Source organism: Venustampulla echinocandica, assembly GCF_003357145.1.
Source record: "Venustampulla echinocandica strain BP 5553 chromosome Unknown scaffold_13, whole genome shotgun sequence".
NCBI lineage: Eukaryota > Fungi > Ascomycota > Leotiomycetes > Helotiales > Pleuroascaceae > Venustampulla > Venustampulla echinocandica.
This window is the reverse complement of record NW_022474218.1, coordinates 463439-482322: the sequence shown is the minus strand read 5'-3', so window position 1 is coordinate 482322 and position 18884 is coordinate 463439. Positions and strand designations below refer to the sequence as shown.

The 18884-nt window shown below is 48.1% G+C and overlaps 7 protein-coding genes across 7 annotated transcripts; 4 read left to right on the top strand and 3 right to left on the bottom strand.

The window, feature by feature from the left end:
* Positions 1-693: 693 nt before the first annotated feature.
* BP5553_10149 (uncharacterized protein) lies at positions 694-2988 on the bottom strand (the record flags this gene model as incomplete). Its single annotated transcript, XM_032018772.1, has 1 exon — positions 694-2988. The coding sequence occupies one exon, from the start codon at positions 2986-2988 to the stop codon at positions 694-696; it is 2295 nt and encodes a 764-aa protein (XP_031865180.1).
* Positions 2989-3572: 584 nt separating this feature from the next.
* BP5553_10148 (Uncharacterized protein) lies at positions 3573-5228 on the top strand (the record flags this gene model as incomplete). Its single annotated transcript, XM_032018771.1, has 1 exon — positions 3573-5228. One exon carries the CDS (start codon positions 3573-3575, stop codon positions 5226-5228), a length of 1656 nt encoding a protein of 551 aa, XP_031865179.1.
* A 535-nt stretch (positions 5229-5763) lies between these two features.
* On the top strand, positions 5764-7264 carry BP5553_10147 (uncharacterized protein; the record flags this gene model as incomplete). The annotated part of the gene is made up of 2 exons (XM_032018770.1): positions 5764-6044; positions 6103-7264. The coding sequence occupies 2 exons, from the start codon at positions 5764-5766 to the stop codon at positions 7262-7264; spliced, it is 1443 nt and encodes a 480-aa protein (XP_031865178.1).
* A 120-nt stretch (positions 7265-7384) lies between these two features.
* On the bottom strand, positions 7385-7775 carry BP5553_10146 (uncharacterized protein; the record flags this gene model as incomplete). Its single annotated transcript, XM_032018769.1, has 3 exons — positions 7385-7539; positions 7588-7705; positions 7770-7775. 3 exons carry the CDS (start codon positions 7773-7775, stop codon positions 7385-7387), a joined length of 279 nt encoding a protein of 92 aa, XP_031865177.1.
* Positions 7776-8816: 1041 nt separating this feature from the next.
* BP5553_10145 (PLP-dependent transferase) lies at positions 8817-10399 on the bottom strand (the record flags this gene model as incomplete). The annotated part of the gene is made up of 3 exons (XM_032018768.1): positions 8817-9886; positions 9958-10224; positions 10288-10399. The coding sequence occupies 3 exons, from the start codon at positions 10397-10399 to the stop codon at positions 8817-8819; spliced, it is 1449 nt and encodes a 482-aa protein (XP_031865176.1).
* A 3234-nt stretch (positions 10400-13633) lies between these two features.
* Positions 13634-15226, top strand: BP5553_10144 (Uncharacterized protein; the record flags this gene model as incomplete). The annotated part of the gene is made up of 1 exon (XM_032018767.1): positions 13634-15226. One exon carries the CDS (start codon positions 13634-13636, stop codon positions 15224-15226), a length of 1593 nt encoding a protein of 530 aa, XP_031865175.1.
* A 1986-nt stretch (positions 15227-17212) lies between these two features.
* Positions 17213-18430, top strand: BP5553_10143 (uncharacterized protein; the record flags this gene model as incomplete). The annotated part of the gene is made up of 2 exons (XM_032018766.1): positions 17213-17623; positions 17693-18430. The coding sequence occupies 2 exons, from the start codon at positions 17213-17215 to the stop codon at positions 18428-18430; spliced, it is 1149 nt and encodes a 382-aa protein (XP_031865174.1).
* Between the last annotated feature and the right edge of the window lie 454 nt (positions 18431-18884).

Genomic DNA, 18884 nt, shown 5'->3' with positions numbered 1-18884 from the left:
AACATACTCAAGAACAAAATCAGTTGGATCGGCCACCACTCTCACACCAGTAGATCCTTCCGTACAGTACATGTCGTCTGTTGGCGGCGCTGGTGGAGGCACTGTCGTGGGGGTTGCCCTGCTCCCTGCCGCGCTCGACTTCCCTATTCTCAATCTACCGCGGAATAACCTGCGCATCTCTGGGTTCGTAACAGCAAGGGCAATGAGACCAACTTAGCAGGCTCCTATATCAACATTATTATTGAGGTTGGGGAGAGGGCCACTCCAGCCTCGTAGTTGGGGGACCTGTGGCTGAGTACTCATTCTGTGGAAGGGGTTTGGCGTGTCATTACATGATTGGCCCCTGACGTGCGCAAGCGCAATGTTTTAGAAGGCTATCGCACAAGTGCAAGTACGAAGTAATATAGTTTATAGCGTATCCGTCTGAGCAAGCGTCTAGTATAAGCTTCTGAAAAATCGGCAACGGGCTGGGCAATTTAGTATAATAATCACCCCTCAGCCTCCTTCAATATGTCTTTCATCTATGGAGGTAGGAATAATTGATCACGAGTGATTGAAATACTTTGCGAGAGAGATGAGAATAGTAAGGACATAGTAGCCCATTGCGTGCCCAAATTGCAACAATAACGGGCTTTTTAGACTAGCATTACGACAGCACATAGACTTCGAACCCTGTGCCGCGGGAGTTCTCTTCTACTCAAGGACAACGTCGATTTCTTCCAGAGGCAGCCGCTCCCATGCAGATTTTTCCACTCTTCCCAGACCCCTCCGATATGCAATGTCTCCCCTCCACTCGATGCAAAGGACAAAGTAGAACTGATAGAAATCTGCATCCTTTGGACGTTCTTCACAATCCCATTCTGGAATATCTAGACGGTAAACACTAAACACATCTGAGTGTTTTGGAAATGAGTCGTTGCGAACATTGCCCATAGCAACTGCAATAAGCTCCATAGGCGCTTTCTTTTGGACGACGTTGGGTACGGTGGTAAGATCGTACACTTCCTTTCGGGGAAGCCGTATAATGCCACTCCAGTTTCCCAGATCGTCTACAAGAGAGACATTAATGGCCGAGTGGTGTGAAGATTCGGGATCATTTCCACTGTCATCGTCCGTGTCTTGCTGAATCAAATTGCCAATCTTCAACCAGCCTCTTTTAGTTTTGAAGCGAAGTCGCCCCAAGAATTTATCGTTTTCTGATCTCGCTCCTGCCTGTGGAAGGGCAATAGGATATCGGAACTTCTGGCCGTCATCGATGGACTCGTGCATAAAATATGGACTGCCAATTTCGTTGGACATATGTTTTGTCCAGCCCTCGGGAGGCTGGTCCACCCATTGTGACCGGCAAACATGAAATTGATTTGCCACCGGCACTAGACTCGAGGAGCGGCTCTCTTTATACCAATCCACAATAGATACAATTTCGCAATCGGAGCCATAGCCTTGATCGGGCCTGTCCAAAAAAATGTGGTCCATACTAAACCGCCACCAGAACAAGTCTAATTGAGTTGATGGACCTCCTTTCCACCCAAGGAAAGACCAGCTTGGGAGTCCATTGACTTCTCGCATTTCTGCAAAATGGCCTTCCAATACATCCCAAAGAAGAAAGGTGTCGAAAAAGAGCTCCGGGAGGCCGTAGAAGAAGCCTCCTGGAGATCCGCTTTCAATCACAGATATAAGACCGGCAACAGCATTCATGCCGTCAGCTTGGAAGGACAGTTCCCGCGGGACATATTCTTCAACAAGATCGCACCATCTCCGCATATCAGGCCATGTAAAGTTCAACTCGGAGAGCCCGATATATTTCCAATCGATGGAGATTGATGGGTTATGCGGCATCCAATCCAGCGCCTCAGAAGGCTCTTGTTCTACCTCATGCCAGTAGAACCTCGGACAAACCCAATTCAAAATACCAAATATGTCAAATGTAAGTAGTCGGCGGGAAAATAGCCCCTCCTGAAAAGTCCAAGCTCTCTGTTGCCATATTTGGGGGTCGTTTGGGTTGATGGTGTTGTCATCTAGCACGCAGGTCATATTCGGGAGTCGTAGCATATAAGAGGGTCGATCGCGGGGTTTCCCGCCGCTGCCCGCCCCTATAAGACCAGAATTGGCATCAGGCCCCTCGGAGACGATTGTCAGGTACGCAGAGGAAAATATGGCGGCCATTCCATTCAACTGCTGTTGAATATCGTCACCGTCTTGAACGATACAAAGGCTATCCACCCAGGCATAACGGATCCCGAGCCGAAGAGCAAGCTTCATGAAGTCTTTGATAGTCTGGGGAATATGTAAGTCACCACTTACGAAATCGAGACCACCAGGCTTCAGGAAGTCCTGGATGTTTGCATGGGTTGTCCTTAAGCTGTTCACTTGGCCCCACACATAGCTGAGAGCGGCGTACTTGTCCGTCAAGGTACCGTAAGAAAGACAGTGGTTCTCAAGGTCGACTAGGAGTAGTCGAGTAGGGCGAGCATCTGGAGGAAGGCGACTGGTGAGGCCCGACGTACAATATTCTCCATGGGTCAGGTCGCAGCACTGCAACCAGCCCTTGATAAGGTCGCAGCTCACCTCATGGCGATCAATCACTCTCCCACAAATGTCATGTGGAGCACCCTTCTCTAACGGATACAGGTTCACTAGGTAAGTTCTCCCATAACTCGCCGTCGGATCTATAGCGATTATGTATAGCGATTGTTGTAGGGGCTTAAGGGTTGGATAGCTGGGAGAGTCGTCTATCCCAACGCCAACAGCCAGATTATCGTCCCGAGTCCAATAACCCACCGTTTCCCATCGTGTGAACTCCTTTCCCAGGTCTCTACATGAGTGACAATATTTCCTTTTCGAGATTTCTCCTACTGTCCCGAAAACCGACAGAATGGGAATCGTGGACTGGTCTGGAGCCTCGAATGGCTGTCCACGTCGTCGAGTTGAGATCACCTTTGCAAGTTGTTTTGCGACCTTTTTGCAGGCCTTGCAATGAATCTTCATTGGGTCCCTAGATTCGAAGATGTTGTCGTACAAACAGGGGCCTGTTGCATTCAGTTTACATAATATACAGTTAATCCTGGCAAAATAAGATCACGTGGGTTGAAATGTTGGAGAGTCACGTGACACTATTCGGTGGTAGCTTCCCACGTAGTATATTAGGTCAGCTCCGCTCCTCTCCTCCGCTACGAAGTACGAATAACCTCAATACATGCTCTATTCGGACCCCACTTACGAGCTCTAGCTACTATAGAAACAGGTTCTAACAGCGTGGTGGAGCTTCGCAATTAGTATTCTACTATCCCACTAGTTCTGGTGATTGGAGTGGGTTTTGCTGACGAAACATATCAAGGCTGTTCCAGTTATCATTTTACTTACTACTTCGTCTAACTCTACCAGAGCCCTGGTACCAAATTCTGCCAGCCACGCGGCGCAGCGAATTCCAGGAAGTGGGGGTGACTCACCCTAGAACCCGAGATTCGGTCTTACCACCGTATTCTCCTCAGCACATATATACTCTTTATTTATTTTATAGCAGCTACATACAACAGCAATCTTACAACCACAACACAATCACAACACGTACCATGTCACAAACCCAACATATTCCCGTCCTGATAATAGGCGGTGGCATAGTCGGGCTCTCGGCTTCCCTCTTTCTAACCCAACATTCCGTCCGCAGCCTCCTCGTCGAACGCCACTCCTCGACATCCAACCATCCCCGCGGCCGCTCTGTCAACACCCGCACAATGGAATTCTACCGCTCCCTTGGCATTGATGCTGCCGTTCGGCAAGCCGGCGCCACAATAGCTCCCAGTATGGGGATCCTCAAGGGCCCCTCTCTCGCATCAGTCATGGAAAAAAGACCCCGCGAAGAAGGCACAAAGGAGATGCCTCTCGCAGGCTTATTTTCTGACCAAAGTCCCGAGAAGGGGCAAAGGGTGACGCAAGATGAGCTTGAGCCCGTCTTACTTCGGGCGGCGCAGGAAAGAAGTGGCGAGGTCCGGTTTGGCGTTGAATGTTTGGGTGTCGAGCAAGACGACAGCGGCGTGACAGCTATGTTGCGGGATGGTGAGACTGGAGAGACGAGCGTGGTGAAAGCCGAGTATTGTATTGCTGCGGATGGCGCGGGGAGCCCGATCCGGAAGCAGCTTGGAGTGAAGTCGAGAGGACAAGGGACATTGGGCCATATGCTGAATATTCTCTTCCACGCTGACCTCAAAGCCTTCGTTGAGAATCGTGAGTTCAGTTTGTGCGTTGTCGATCACCCAGAGGTCCGTGGCTTGCTCACATCCATCAACAATTCTGACCGCTGGGTGTTTCACCTATGCTATGATCCGGCGGAGGGCCAAAAAGTGGAGGATTTCCCGGAGCAAAGATGCGTTACGCTCTTACGCTTAGCATTGGGGATGTCGGAGCTCGAAATTAGTATTAAATCCATTATGCCGTGGGAACCTTCTGCGATGTTTGCGGAGCAGCTCCAGCATGGTCGCGTCTTCCTTGCTGGAGACGCGGCTCATCAAATGACGCCTTACGCTGGCCAGGGCGCAAACTCAGGTATTGCGGACGCACATAATCTCGCTTGGAAGTTGGCAGCTGTCCTTAAAGGCTATGCTAAGCCTGAGTTGCTAGAGACTTATGATGTGGAAAGGGACCCAGTAGCGAAGGTGGCCGTGGAGGTAAGTGCTGTTGCAGCAGACGAGAGGGGTAACCTGGCCGTGAGTATGAGTCTGGGGACAGCTTGGGCCATGGCTAGGAGGTTATACATAATTTCGGGTTTTGGGTATACTTACACATCGAGGGCAATTGTCGAGGAAGATACTGGCCCATTAGGGGGAATCACGTGGAGGCCGTGGACTTTGAACTCACTACTTATGTCCCTTGACGGGAGGCCTGGGACGAGAGCACCTCATGTTTGGGTTGTGCAGGACGGGAAGCGTATCTCGACTCTCGATTTATTTGGGAAATCCTTTGTGCTGCTCGCTGGACCAGATGGCCAGTCATGGAAAGATGCTGCGAAGACAGTATCTTCCGCAATAGGGGTTAACTTAGAAGCCTATTGTGTCGGGATGAATGGTGACCTTGTGGATGCAAAAGATGAATTCCGAGCTGCCGCTGGGATTTCATCCAGAGGAGCTTTGCTGGTAAGGCCCGATGGCTTTGTGACTTGGCGTGAGAGGAGGCAACCAGTTGATTCCCAGGAGAGACTTGAGAAAGCCCTGAAGAAAACTTTATGTCTCTAATCCTTGTAAATAGTGTATTTGTAGCATGTAACAGTAGCTGGGCGATAGTGTGTACTGTAGATGTAAACCACTCATCTCACCCGTCCCCTAATCTTCTCACGGCTCGCATCTCGCATCCTCTCCGACATGCCAAGAATAAGTTAGAAGTCGAAAATCTTCCATTAAAGCACAAGTTAGGACAACAAGAGTAAGGCGTTGCTCTTTTACTTAGTGCCTTAGAATCTAATAAATCATGCGGTTTGCACACCAGTTAGCATCAATTGTTGGCCCCGCGAGTAGCCGCCACTTGTGGCCCGTTCGCGTTCGCGCGTCGAAAGGCGGTCAACCCGCGATCTTTATTTACTACAGCCAAAACTGCCCTTGCGCTATCACGAAATAACCATTTATACAAGTATCTTGTGATGGCTTTTAAGTTCGCTTTGGGCTAAACTATGTACGAGGCCTCAAATCTGAGGAGTAAAACCCTTGAGTTATTACATTCTGTGCCCTTTGTGACTTTGCTAACACTACACTTATAGGCCATCACCCATCAGACATGGCAAATGTTGACGCTATTGTCGAGAAGTCTATTGACGAGCAAACTGAACTTTTCATCAACTCTATCGATCCTGCTACCGTTTGCTCTATCGCTTCATCACATAATAACGGTGCGAGCTGTACCTTGATATCCAACCCATTGCGGGGCAGTTTCAACATCTGCTACCCGGTTATCTTTGGGCCAGATGGAAATGGTCAGAAATGGATTGTGCGAATTCCTTTGGTGCCCCGAGTAGCTCTCGTCGATGAGAAGCTGGAGAGCGAAGTCGCCGTGATGAAGTGTGTAATTGGGACTCTGATTGGGGCGCTGAGCTAACCAAATCTTCGCTGTGCCTAGCTTTGTGCAGCAAAAGACGACTATCCCGATTCCGCGGATACATGGTTACGCAATCAAAAGCCAGAGCCAGGTAGGGTTTGCATACGTCGTTATCGATTATATTGAAGGAGATACACTTTTTGATATCGGTTTATCTTCCCTTGACGAGTCGCAAAAGTCCTATCTCTATAGTCAGTTAGCTGATATTTTTATCCAACTGCGATCTCATGAGTTTTCATGTGTCGGATCTCTCTCAATCCCGAAAAACAACTCTGAGGGTTACATTATTCGACGCCCGTTGTCCATCGACCTCAATCAACAGGAGCTAGAAGGATTACAACCTGGTCATATCTCCCATCTAGATGACACGTATGCTTCCGCTGTTGATTACGTATATTCACAAATGCAGCTCGTCCTCAATTGGTTTTCCAAAGGTCGCAACAGCGTCTTGAGCGAGTTTGATGCGGAGATTGCCTTGTACGACCTTTACCAGTTCCAAGCTCTTGCAGTCGAGTGGATTAATCCGACGTACAACCACGGCCCATTCATTCTAATGCACGGAGATCTACGCCCAACGAATATCATTGTGAATAAGGACCTAACTATAATGTCTATCATTAATTGGGAATGGAGTCGGATAATCCCAGCACAGCTTTTTGTGCCACCAACGTGGCTCACTGGACTGGAGCTAAGTGGGATCCGCTCGTATTTCGCCAGAAAGGACTACATGGTAGAGCTCGTGAAGCTGAGGGATATTGTTGCGACCCGTGAAAGCCAACTGCCTCCCACCCTGAACGGGCATCCTCTCTCCAAAATTTGGAGCGAATTGGAGTCTAACAATTCATTTCTAATAGCTGCTGGACTTCTATCATTGACCTCAATTGCTAATACATATGGGGATTGTCTTGATTATAGCTACCATGGCAACAATGACCGACCTGGCAGGGCGAAGTCGTTCGTCCAAGCCAGGTGGCAACTACTAAGACTAGTCAAGAAGAAGGTTGTGGATCGTGCAGCATACCTAGAAGATTTAGAACGGCATGGCATGGCACATCTCGAGCATGAAAGTCCCGCAGTCGAGAATCTAGTGTCCGAATCAAAGGAAGAGCATTTGCATTTAGAGTCACAGCTGCTCCCCTCAGATGGCCTTGTTCAAGAGGTTGGGTGCTCTCATTTGAAGTAAGTCAAGTGGCATTTACTAGGTGTTCAAAAAAGCTCATCTCCACTTAGGATGGCCAGTTATACTGCACTCGCTGTAGCAGCCTGCCTCATTAGCACTTCCATCTATCGGCGAAGGACTTGATCACGCTCCCGACACAAGATCCTCAAAGTCCCTGATGTCCCGCTCAATTTCTCTGAGCTCATCCTTCAACGAATCCAATCTCTGCGCTTGGAGCTGAATGGTGGCACTCGTATCGAACGTCGCTCGGTCTTTGTGGCCCTTCCGATTTTCTCGCACTGATGATCATGATCTCGTGATTAATGTCTTATCCGCCTCGCTCATACCATCTTCAATGCACCTCATCTCGGCCTCGGCGTTTTCAACGTCCTTTATCTTTTGGATTTTCTTTTCCCGCAGGTCAGCCAGTTGTTTAGCATATTTATCGATAATCTTAGTAGACATCTGTAGGATATTAGCCTTGTTCTATAGAAGTTCGGTATTACTTGCGATGTAGCTAGTTGGCAACGACCATACTGGGGATGAAGTCAGATCTGATTGCTCTCAATAACCTTTATAGACCGAAATGTATGAACAGGCTGTATGATCTGCAGTATACAGTCTGCATGACGTGGCACGAATCATCCTCAACTCTTTTTCTGGCTTGGCGCTACTCTGTGCTGAGCACTGCGGCTGGGTGTGAAATAAGGCTGTCTATTGCCGGACTCCAAACCCCCCGCCGGGCTCTCCTGCACCTGTTTCTATAGGCTTTTATTGTTTCTGTTTCTGGAGGCTCTTATCCTGTTTCTGTTTCTAGGGACTCTAAGGCAACGAGGTGCCTTCCTCAGGGGACGTTCTTTGGAATTGGGGGCACATTCTTTGTCTTTTCGAACATTCCTTTGTTGCCTCCACAGCCATGAAACGTAGCTGCCTCCGCGGCCACAACATATCTGCCCAATAGGCACAACCTCTGGGCCATGCCCACACTCACTTTGCTTCTGCTGTTCATCCCAACTGGCCGTAGAAGTGCTCAGTTGATAGGCCATCTGGCCAAGCGCTTTTGCATAAAATATTTTCTGGTCTGGCTGCACCCTGCATGTAATTTCCCAGCTTAGCACGGCTCCGTACCCCCATACCCCCATGGCGGTGCCAGGACTTCAGGCTACGCCTGTAGTCTGCTAGACGTAAATCAATATTATCATCATCACCATCACCAAAACCCTTAATGGTAGACATGAAGGTTAGATCACCAGAGTAGGCTATGGAGACATACACTCAGTGTTGAGGATATACAGGGCGGGACCAAAATTGTCCCATGTTTATTATGAAAAATACTTATCTGCAAAAGTGCTTCGGAGCCAACTTCGCGGGTGACCTTCATAACAACGTGAGCGTCGACCTTGAATACCCACTAAGTAGCTCCACCCGATAGAAGTTGGAAGAACGATCTTGGTCCAATGTACCATGACAAATCTGACCACTTTTCGATGATGCGTCTCATTTAAAGTAATTCGATAGAGATATGAGGTCAACATGCAGCATCCCTCATCCTCCAGGCTTCATTATCTACATCCACCTAAGCCTCCGCCAAACCCACACCTTCCACTCCCTTCTCCAACGCCTCAACCTCCTTATCTAAACTCGAGACCAAAAACTCTTCTTTCCCAACTCTCTCACAAATTTCCTTCAGCGTCCGGCCCGCCCACTCAAAATCACTCATCTCCAAATAAACCTGGGCACTCAACCTTGCCCACCACTGGCCCCGAGAAAAGTAAAGAAAGATATATGTCTTATAATCATCAACAAGAGTCCGGTGCGCCCAGTGCCTAACAAGAAAACTATGCTCCTCCTTCACAGTATGGAAATGAGCAGCTGGCTTATCCGCGTCAGGAACAGCTGCGGAGGTAGGTGTCAGGGCTAGAGGAAGAAGAACGTTGATCATGAAGCAATCAGTCAAACCATGTTCCTCATAATCCAAGATCTTAGTACCAAGGATATCCGCAACAAGTTTTCCACCTTCCTTCACGAGCTTTGTGCAATAATCGTGAATAGCTTCTTCGCCACCACACGCCTCTTGGCGCCATTTGATAGCCTCTGCCGCAACCAGGTAATTGGAATTGTCGATCGTGCCGACAAACTCGAAATTATTCACAAACCCGGTCTTGGTATTAGGTGGGAAGCCATTCAGCGACCTGGGACCTTTCACCAGAGGTGTGAATGAGTGAGATGTAGGCAGGCTAGAGCGCATCAAAGCTTGGTTTTTAAAAGGCACGTAGAGCAGTGCGCAGCCTCGAGGCACAAAAAGCCATTTATGCAAATTAGTGACGAAGAAATCAGGTTGCAGGGTCGAGAGCGAGAGTGGGATCTGGCCTATGCCATGAGCGGCGTCCACGAGGGAGAGGATGCCTTCTTCAGCGCAGATTTTTACGAGGCCCTCGAATGGCATGCGGATACCAGGGACAGAAGAGATAGTGTCGAAGATTGCGAGACGTGGGACCTTTCGGTCTGCCCGGGAGGCGGTAATGGCTTTTTTGAACCCCTCAAGGACGGAGGCATCCGATAGCGGGTAGTTTAAGGTAACGGTTCGTGCTTGCACTAGGTTGCGGGTGGATTCACAGAGGTAGGTGACGGTTTTGCCACACGCTCCTGAAAATAGTATTAGAGTCTATTTCCCTCTATACGATGGTAAAGGAACCAGTGAAAGGGGCAATATATACCATAGATCGTACTGAAATAGATAACCTCGTCCCGGCCATCTTCATGCCACTGAATATTCCGAAGGACTGTGTTGACGCCGAGAGTGGCATTGGATACAAAAACAACAGTATCGACCGGGACATCCAGGAGCTTGGCGGCCGCAGCACGGGATTCATCCAGGAACTTGGGATATTTGTAGAAGATGAATTCATCTGGGGATGATTCACACTCGTCTTGAAACACTCGTTGAGCGTCTCTGATCACACGAGGAAAGGCGCCAAATGAGCCTAGAAACACGGGAGTAAGCTCTGAGATATTTTTAAAAAAAAGTAGGAAAAGAGGAGTCATACCATGGTTGAGGTTCTTGTAGGCGGGATCGAAGAGAAATTGTTTCAGCATCTCACTTCCAAACGGAATACGCTCGTACTTGGCGTTGCCATTGTTGAGAGATACTTCTCCCATTTTGAGATGGAGATGTATTGAGATTTGCTATGCTCTTCGAATGGTGGGAAGGGTTCAATTGAGTAAATAACCCCTGCAGATCCAATTCTCGAGATATGTATGATATGAGGATGTCAATACTATGTATTAGACGTGAAATGGGGAGTGGACAGAAACAATTGAACGAGAATCACTTCACCGTAAGCGTGAGTCACGGTTGTTTACTATACTCGAACCTGTGCACCAAGACACCACCCGTCGGTGACCCCCCTCCTCCCCCCCGACTCACTCCCCCCCAGCCACCAGGTCGGTGGTTGGTAGATTTAAGTTGGCAACCTTTAAGATGGTGAATCATGCGCGATTGCGAACACGGAGTCGATGTCAGAGAAAGGGCGGAAATGCTACGGCGACCTTCCCAATATAGGATAGAGGCCGAGTTCGCACTTATACAACCTTAATCAGGCCGATTGATGACAGAGGGACTTGGCGGGGAAGGGAACCCGGAGGCTATTTTCGTTATCATGATCAGCTTTGTTGATTGTTCATTGTTTTCCCACTGGAATCTCGACACTCAGGCTGAGTCCCACGCGGCCTGCGAGGCTTACCTTCGGCTAGGCATGGCTCAGGTCGGCCGAGGCCCGCCCACCAGCCAATGGTCCAGGTCCAAAACCTGTCATCACGTATCAGCACGTATATTTACAACCTCGTTCCTAAACATTGTCCCCTATCTGCCTGTCTTTACCCAAAATGCAGCCACCAATGCCGTCTTTCCTTCCTTACCCCTCCTTCTTCACCTATCTTCTCATCTGTCTTCTTTACCGTCGACTTCGTATATTTATTATTATGAGTATTAGGCCGGTAAAGCAATATTTCAGAGGATTGGATCTAGACGAGCAGATAGCTGCTGCCCCATACAAAGTGCTCTCTACGGACGGACAAGTCTGACGCCGATAGTAATCCTGTTTACAGAAACTTAATTAAATAATCAGTCAACCACAGCACAACGCAAATGCATCTCGGTACATAGGGTACTCTTCTATCTTGTGTATTTACGCGCCCTATTAAACTAGTAGAACGTGAGATATTTCTTCGTGAATAGTTCCCGCGCCGTGCTGAGGTCCTTTCCGCTATGTATATCACCAGTTTCTCTCACCTTCAGAAGTTTTGGGACCCTACCTATACACCAGAAATCTCCAAATAAGGATGCCGCCTCAGATTTCTTCCATACCTCTAGCAGATGGACCAATAATGTAGGTATATCTAATGTTAATGGGCTAGATGTTATAGATATAACGAATCTCTACGCCTTAAAGAGCGAGTCTTAAACTTCGACGTCACTGATGTTGCACTGAAATGGTGATATGGTGGTCTGGGACAGTTGCCAGTTTCCCGTGGTCCACGTAGTTATGACCTCGTGGAGTTTCGCCTCTGGATCCGATATAGCTAACAATGAGTAGTTATAGAACTAGGCGAGGCCTTTACTGCTGGCGCGGTGAAGGAAATAGCATGGCTCAAAAGTCATGCTCGTCCCCGTCTCCCTCATACAGTTGCACACAGAGACATCTATAACCACCAAAAGCTTTCCCCGGAAGGTCATAGCAAGCGTTGAAAAATATCTACAGATCGCTCCTGATCTGGTTGCACGCGACGATTTTATGTCACGCCCGACCTTTTGCCACCCGGATCTCAATCCCCATAACCATTTTGTGTCTAATGATTTCACTATTACGGGTGTATTAGATTGGCAGCACTCATTTGTCTTATCACTCGTCCTTCAAGCCGGCATCCCAGGATCCTTTGAGAATTTTGGAGATGAGGTGTCATGTAGCCTCAGGAAGCCTTTACTTCCTGAATCTTTTTACAGTGTGACCGCAGCGGATCAAGAGGGAGCTTTGGAGCAATTCCGTAAAAGGTAGCTTCATTACTATTACATTGTTGCCACGGCCAAACATAACAAGTGTCGTCATTACGACGAATTTAAACCATAATCGACTACGCCGATGCAAAAACTCGAGCAATATGCGAGCGCACCATAGGAGGGTGATAGCATTACTCTCAGAGCAGAGTTAATAAGTGACATTCAGAACTGGTCAGTGCTTACTGCCAGCAAGGGAATAGTCCCCCATGCCAGATAGACTTTTCAGACGAGGAAGTAGCAAAGTGCCTGAGCATGCAGGACGAGCAATATCACATTGATGTACAAATGGAGAAAGTCCGTGATCGGATTGGGGTTAGTACAGATGGTTGGACTTCAAATTATCGGTATGAAGATCCTCTTGAGGAGAATAAATATGTGAAGGCGGAAGCTGCCGCTGTACTTGATGCTGCATCGAAAAAAGAGTTTCTTGAGAACTAGCCTTTGGATGATCACGACGAGCAGTGGTAGGTCGAGAGGCTGTTGGTTGACGATCAGCAAATGTATAGATAGACGTGTATTCTTTGGGTGGGCAATCAACATTTAAAGCGTCTCTGCAGCTAATGTTTCATAGCCGTTCGATTCTCATCATTTCTAGTTATGATACGGCGAAGCTCTTACCAAATTGGCATATAGTCTCAGTCCTTCCTCTCATAGAAGCTGAAATTCTCTCCCCCAACCGTCTTGCTCATCTTCCAAAGCTTGACCTCCAACTTTCTACACCTTCGCCGTCCCCATAATTAACATTTATCCCTCATAATCGAGATTCCTAGTGAGACTGGTCCAAATAACTATTCCATTTCCAACACATGGCTCTATCTCAATTTCCACAAAATGCTATTACTTATAAGCAGGATGTACAGCATAACTCACGATTTCTGCCCCCGTTAACCTCTTATATAACCCAATTTTTTAAAAAAATTCGTCGTCTTGGCTGTATATATATAGCTTGCCTACTAAATATTAAATATAGCCTCGTCATAGATTATAATCTACTTTTAATAATTCCGCGAGTAGGTTCTCCTCTACTAGTATTTTAATACCCTAAAAATTAAAGTCTTAGAACGTGATTAGTAAGAGTCTTTGTCCTATACTTGTTAAATTTACAACTCGCGTTAGGCCTGCACGAGGGTTTGTCGACGCAGCTTTTAAGTGGTTTGTTCCGAAATGCATTTCCAAGTCGCGAGCAGGGATCAAGAGCAGGCCCCGCAAAACTACGTAACCTGTACCGAGTACTCGAGTACTCCGTAAGTAAATGACTGCGATACTCTACAACCGACCATCTTCAAGGCGAAACATAGACACAAACACATATTTTCGTGTCATATCCCACCACGAGTATGTCTCTCGCCCAGCTCTCCAATTTGCTCCCTCTTCCCGAACCAGAGCTTAGACAGGTCCTCGACTATGCAGGGACACTATCCAAACAACAAGCTGCGGATCATTTCAAAGATCTACTCGGGGAATCACCACAATCGATAGAGTTCATCTCGAGCTTCAACTCCCGCCGCAAAGACCTTCCTACATCGTCACCATCCCCATCACAACCCTCTACATCCGAAGCAAGTCCAAGCTCTGGAGTTCCCAAACCCGGACGCAGACCGAAGAAAGCGAAAGCTCCCCTCCACACGCCGTCACCCCGTCAAATACAAGATCACGCTGCGCAAGGCACCGCATATGTGAAGAAGAACGAAGACGATTATATCACGAAAAGGCCTATTCCTCAAGCCACGTCCTCCACTTCTGCATCAACATCCAATAATGCCTTTGCCCTACAACAGAAGCCAAAACCCAACGTTCAAGCACCTACCCAAAAGCCACCTCCCTCGGCCGCTGGAACCCTAATATCAGACTTTAAATCCAAGAGCAACAACTCTTCCCGCAAAGCCTCCCGAACATCCTCCCCCGCACCCCCTTCAAAGACGAAAATAAATATCACAGGCGGAACCTCCATGCACGGCGCCTCCTCAGTAATCAACGAGTTAGACGCTGCCATCTGCAGTTTAGAAGTCAGCACCAACAGCTCCCTATTGCCCTCCAGCGATAAGCGAAAATGCAACTGCATCGGTGCCCGCCATCCTCTACTAGCAGCAGCGCCAAACTGCTTGAACTGTGGAAAAGTCATATGTGTGAAGGAGGGATTGGGACCTTGTACATTTTGCGGGACCCCGTTACTTAGTGCGATGGAAGTACAGGGCATGATAAAAGAATTGAAGGAGGAGAGGGGAAGGGAAAAGATGGTACTTGATGCGTCTAGTCATAGGCGGGCTGAGGTCTCCAAGAAACCTGCTCCTTTTACTAGAAATGCGGAGATACCCGCAATGAGCCCTGCGGAGGCGAAGGCCAAGGAGCATAGGGATCGACTTTTGGGATATCAGGCTCAAAATGCGAAGCGGACGACGGTCAGGGATGAGGCTGCAGATTTTGAGACGCCTATTACAGCGGGGACTAATATTTGGGCTAGTCCTGCGGAGAGGGCGAGACAGTTGAAGAAACAGCAGAAGGTGCTTGCCGAGCAGGAGTGGAATGCTAGACCGGAATATGACAAGAGAAGACAAGTCGTTAGTATCGACTTAGTGAAGGGGAAGGTGGTTAAGAAGATGGCGGCCATGGAGAGGACGCCGGAGAAGGAGAGCGAGAGCGAGGAGGAAGGAGAAGCGATTCCGCTAAGTGATGCCAGCGGGAATAGCACTGGTGGCGGTGGGAAATTCAGTCGGAATCCCCTGTTAGGAGGCCTCATTAAGCCTGTGTGGAATAGCGGGAAGGGCAAGGAGACTGCAACGGACACTCCTCCCAATGAAAGTAGGAAGAAAACCTGGCGGAGAGTCCAAGATGACTTAGAGGATAATGAGGCTGTTATTCTAGATGGAGGTGCATATGGTGGCGGCAACGTCAACCAACCTCTCGAGCGAGAGGAGCCTGCATGTGGGTAGATAATTCCTGTCACAGGAATAAACTACATTCTGGATTATTTTCTCCGTTACTTCCTCCTTCACAAGTTCCTCACTTCCATACCGAACATTACAGCAAAGGTAAGAAACTTCCCGAATTCTACTGAAAGATACGCCGAAGACCACGAATTTTGTACAATTCCAGATCCTCCTCGTCCAGCTCCCTCTAGCAGAGACGGACAGTTATTTGGATATCGTTCAAACAACCTGCCCTAGGGTACACTCTTTAACAGGACTGCAAAATTTAATAGTCCTAAACTTTGGATAAGTAAACCCATCCCAAAAGACATGTTGTAACGTAATGCAGGGAAACTGACAAAGCGATTAACAATCAAAGATATCATTCGTATGATACGAAATCAGGCGCAGCTATTCTTGAACGCCAAGAACATTGGTCGGGGCGATGAGCGTTTCAAAAGCTGCGCATCACAAATACCGTGGGCAGAGCTGCACTGGGTTGGCTCTCGGCTAGCTAATAGTCGCTGCCTATTATTCGGTCGCTGACGGATTTGCGTTTGTAATAATTGGGCGAGTGCTCTGTGTCTGATGGCTCTGATCATTCCCCGGTCAAGGACTTGGTCCGCCAGGCCCGTGAATCAGGTAGACATTTGTGGTACCTCGTAGAATGCCACGAGCACCACAGGGTAGCACATCCAGGGTTCCAACGTCTACCCCAGGGGCCGCTGACAAACGATGTAGGCTTATTAGATCCTGGCGAAGAAATACCTCGAAGCCGCAGGATAAGCGCCAACGCTTGAAATGGAGTACGGCCGTAGTGCGAGGTGAGGGAGGTAATATCATGCCTGGAAGCGCCAGGGAGTTTAACCTCGTGCTAGTATATGGTTGTATAGTCTATTGAGTATGGTCGAGTATTATTGACCTTCATAAAATGGGTGCCTACTACCCACAACATGAAATTTAAGTTAATGCTTATAAATGCTTATAAAGGGATAGTTATCTCGAAGTTTAGTGAGTAGGTGGTCCTAAAACACGTATTAAGCTTGGGACGCTCATATGCTAACATGGTACGCAGAGCAACTACTACTACCGATTATGCCCAATCCCTCAAAGGCCTCCAGATTTAGGAAGGGGGGGAGAATGGAGCCTAGCAAATCCAAAACATTCTGTTATAATATATGGATGCCAAATGGGCGGTGTCGCGGATGTCAACCGCGAATTAAGCATATCCTCCGCAGCATGGAAGCTATGGAAGGGCAAAGCAACGAGCTAATTACTAGTGGCGCGTCGGCCCATACATGGCGCTAGCAGCTCCCCTAGCATAAGTACCCAAATATGGGACAGGCATGAGCGGCACCGTCCGCTACAAGTGGGTTCATCACTTTAGACTCTTAGGTGAGGATCCTCCTTGGTCTTGATCTTTCTGGCGAGAGATCGGCGAGGCTGGGTCCTATTTGCTCCACCATAGGCAACAAGGCTTTCCAAACCAATCTCAAGGTCAGCGTCTATTGTTCATCCATCGTCATTGTAGCCCCCTTGGCTTCATGGTTCGCGATCCTCATCTGTTGTCAGAACCAACCAAGGGCTCACCGAGATTTGCTCCACCCGATGACCGATAATAGCACCATTGCTTGTAAGTTTAGGCCAAGTAGGGCTGAGTTCGTATAGCCTCACCTCTATACTTCGCCAATACGAGCATGACAAAGCGTCAATTGATTAGAATCCTTAATTCTAGGCATCAAGGTATGGATCCTTTCTACTAGTTTGTCGTTGAGATCTAAGAGTTGGGTATTGATATCTGCGATGGTTGGAATATATAATAAGTAGTTTCTCCTCGCAATATCTCTCATTCACACATTCCAGCATCAAAGCAATCCAATCCTCCATCCTCAAACCCCGTCATCTTCTCCGTTACTGTTTCCATCTTGAAACTCTCTTGTCCTCTCCTCCTTTTGCTTTGAACACCTATATCTTCTACAACTCGAAAATATCTTATCTAAATCTCCCATAATGTATTCTCCTTTACTGGTTAACGTAGCCATCCTTTCGACTCTTGTCGGGCACGGCCTCGCCCACAAGTGGTTCGTCCCCTATTCCGACTCGAGCTGCAAGAACAGGACAGACGATGGCTCACACCGGTTGTCTGTCGAGGGGAACACCGTCAACAACTGGAAGATCACACAGGGCTACCCAGGCCAAACTCCTTTCTGGGATGTGTCTTTTCCTAGTGCCACATCAGCTCCTGGCGGATCCGGCAAGCAGGTCTGGTGGAAGCTGGACGAAAGGGCGGATCCAGGATGCCGGATCCAGCTGATGCAGGAGTACACGCAGGGGGGTTACGGAAACGTGGTGCCCGGTATGCCATGGGGAAACGTATTTATCAGCGCGGATCAGCCGGGCTGCTATTTCTCACAATTACGGGTTCGTCCTCGTGCTTCCTTCTCCCTTCTTAGAACAGGAAGCAATTTGAGACTAACAGTTTTAAAACAGGACAAAGCTCAACTTGGTGGGACGTTCTGCTGCGGCCACGACGACTGCACGGCAATGAACGCGGGGAATCATGCACTTGACCGCCGACAGCTGGAGGAATATGAACATGATTCTGGAACGGTCATCGAAGCACGTGGTGGTTCCGTCGCTGCACGAGCTGCAGAGGTCGTATCCCAGATGAAGCCCACGCCAGAAGAACTCAGCGTCATCACGGAAGATTCAGTGTCAAAAAGAGATGAGTTTGGCGATTGCAAGGCGGAAGATATGATTGGCCCTTTTATCAATGCAGGCAAGCAGACCATGATCGGATCCGTCCAGACATGCACCAGCTCCCCGTGTACCTTTTCGAGCAGCAGCGCCATTGGAGTCTCTAGCACGTTGTCACAATCAAAAACCACCACCGTCGATGTCGGCGGCCAGATGAGTGTTACCGTTACTGCTGGCCTGGCATGGCCGTTTGCAGCCACGGGCTCTACTACTATCGGGGCAAGTATCTCTCGTGCAGTAGCCCAGGGAACGGATACTAGTATGACCAACAGCACGACAGTAACAGTGGCGAACACATTCGGCCTACCGCTTGGCACGACAGGCTTTGCCACGTTTACCGCGACCTATAAGTGCTGGAGTGCCAAGGTTAGCTGTGGAGGCAATAAGACGCCTGGTTGGACCCTGTGCCATCCGCAGCTGAATGCGGATAAGTCTATCCAGGGTGACTTTAATGTTGTGATTGTCGGATGATTCTGTGCATACAGTTGGGATTTTGCATGTTATTGTATACATATATTATAGAATTATAGACGGTACGCTTTTCGCTTTTGATTTTGTTTATAGCGGTTTAGATGATTGCAGCGAGCAGCAAATTTATAGACCCTTTCTGTTCCTGAGACCATGGCTTGTGAGTAAAGAATTTAAAGAATTTGTCCTTCTCTAGCTAGTTCTCCCTGCTATGATATATAGTCTTGCTATGAGTGAAGTTTAGCAATTTTCGGTTAAAATAGGGGTAGCGTAGCGCTGGCAAGTCCTTTGACTATAAATATTAAAACACGAAAAGGGTTAACTGCTCCACAAGCCCCCAAAATTTAAATATAGATAATTTTAAGCTATCTAGGTCCTAGGTACCCGCTTGGTACTATAGATACAGTATCTACGACAATTAATAAGAAGCATTATTTAATAATAAAAACGTCATCGG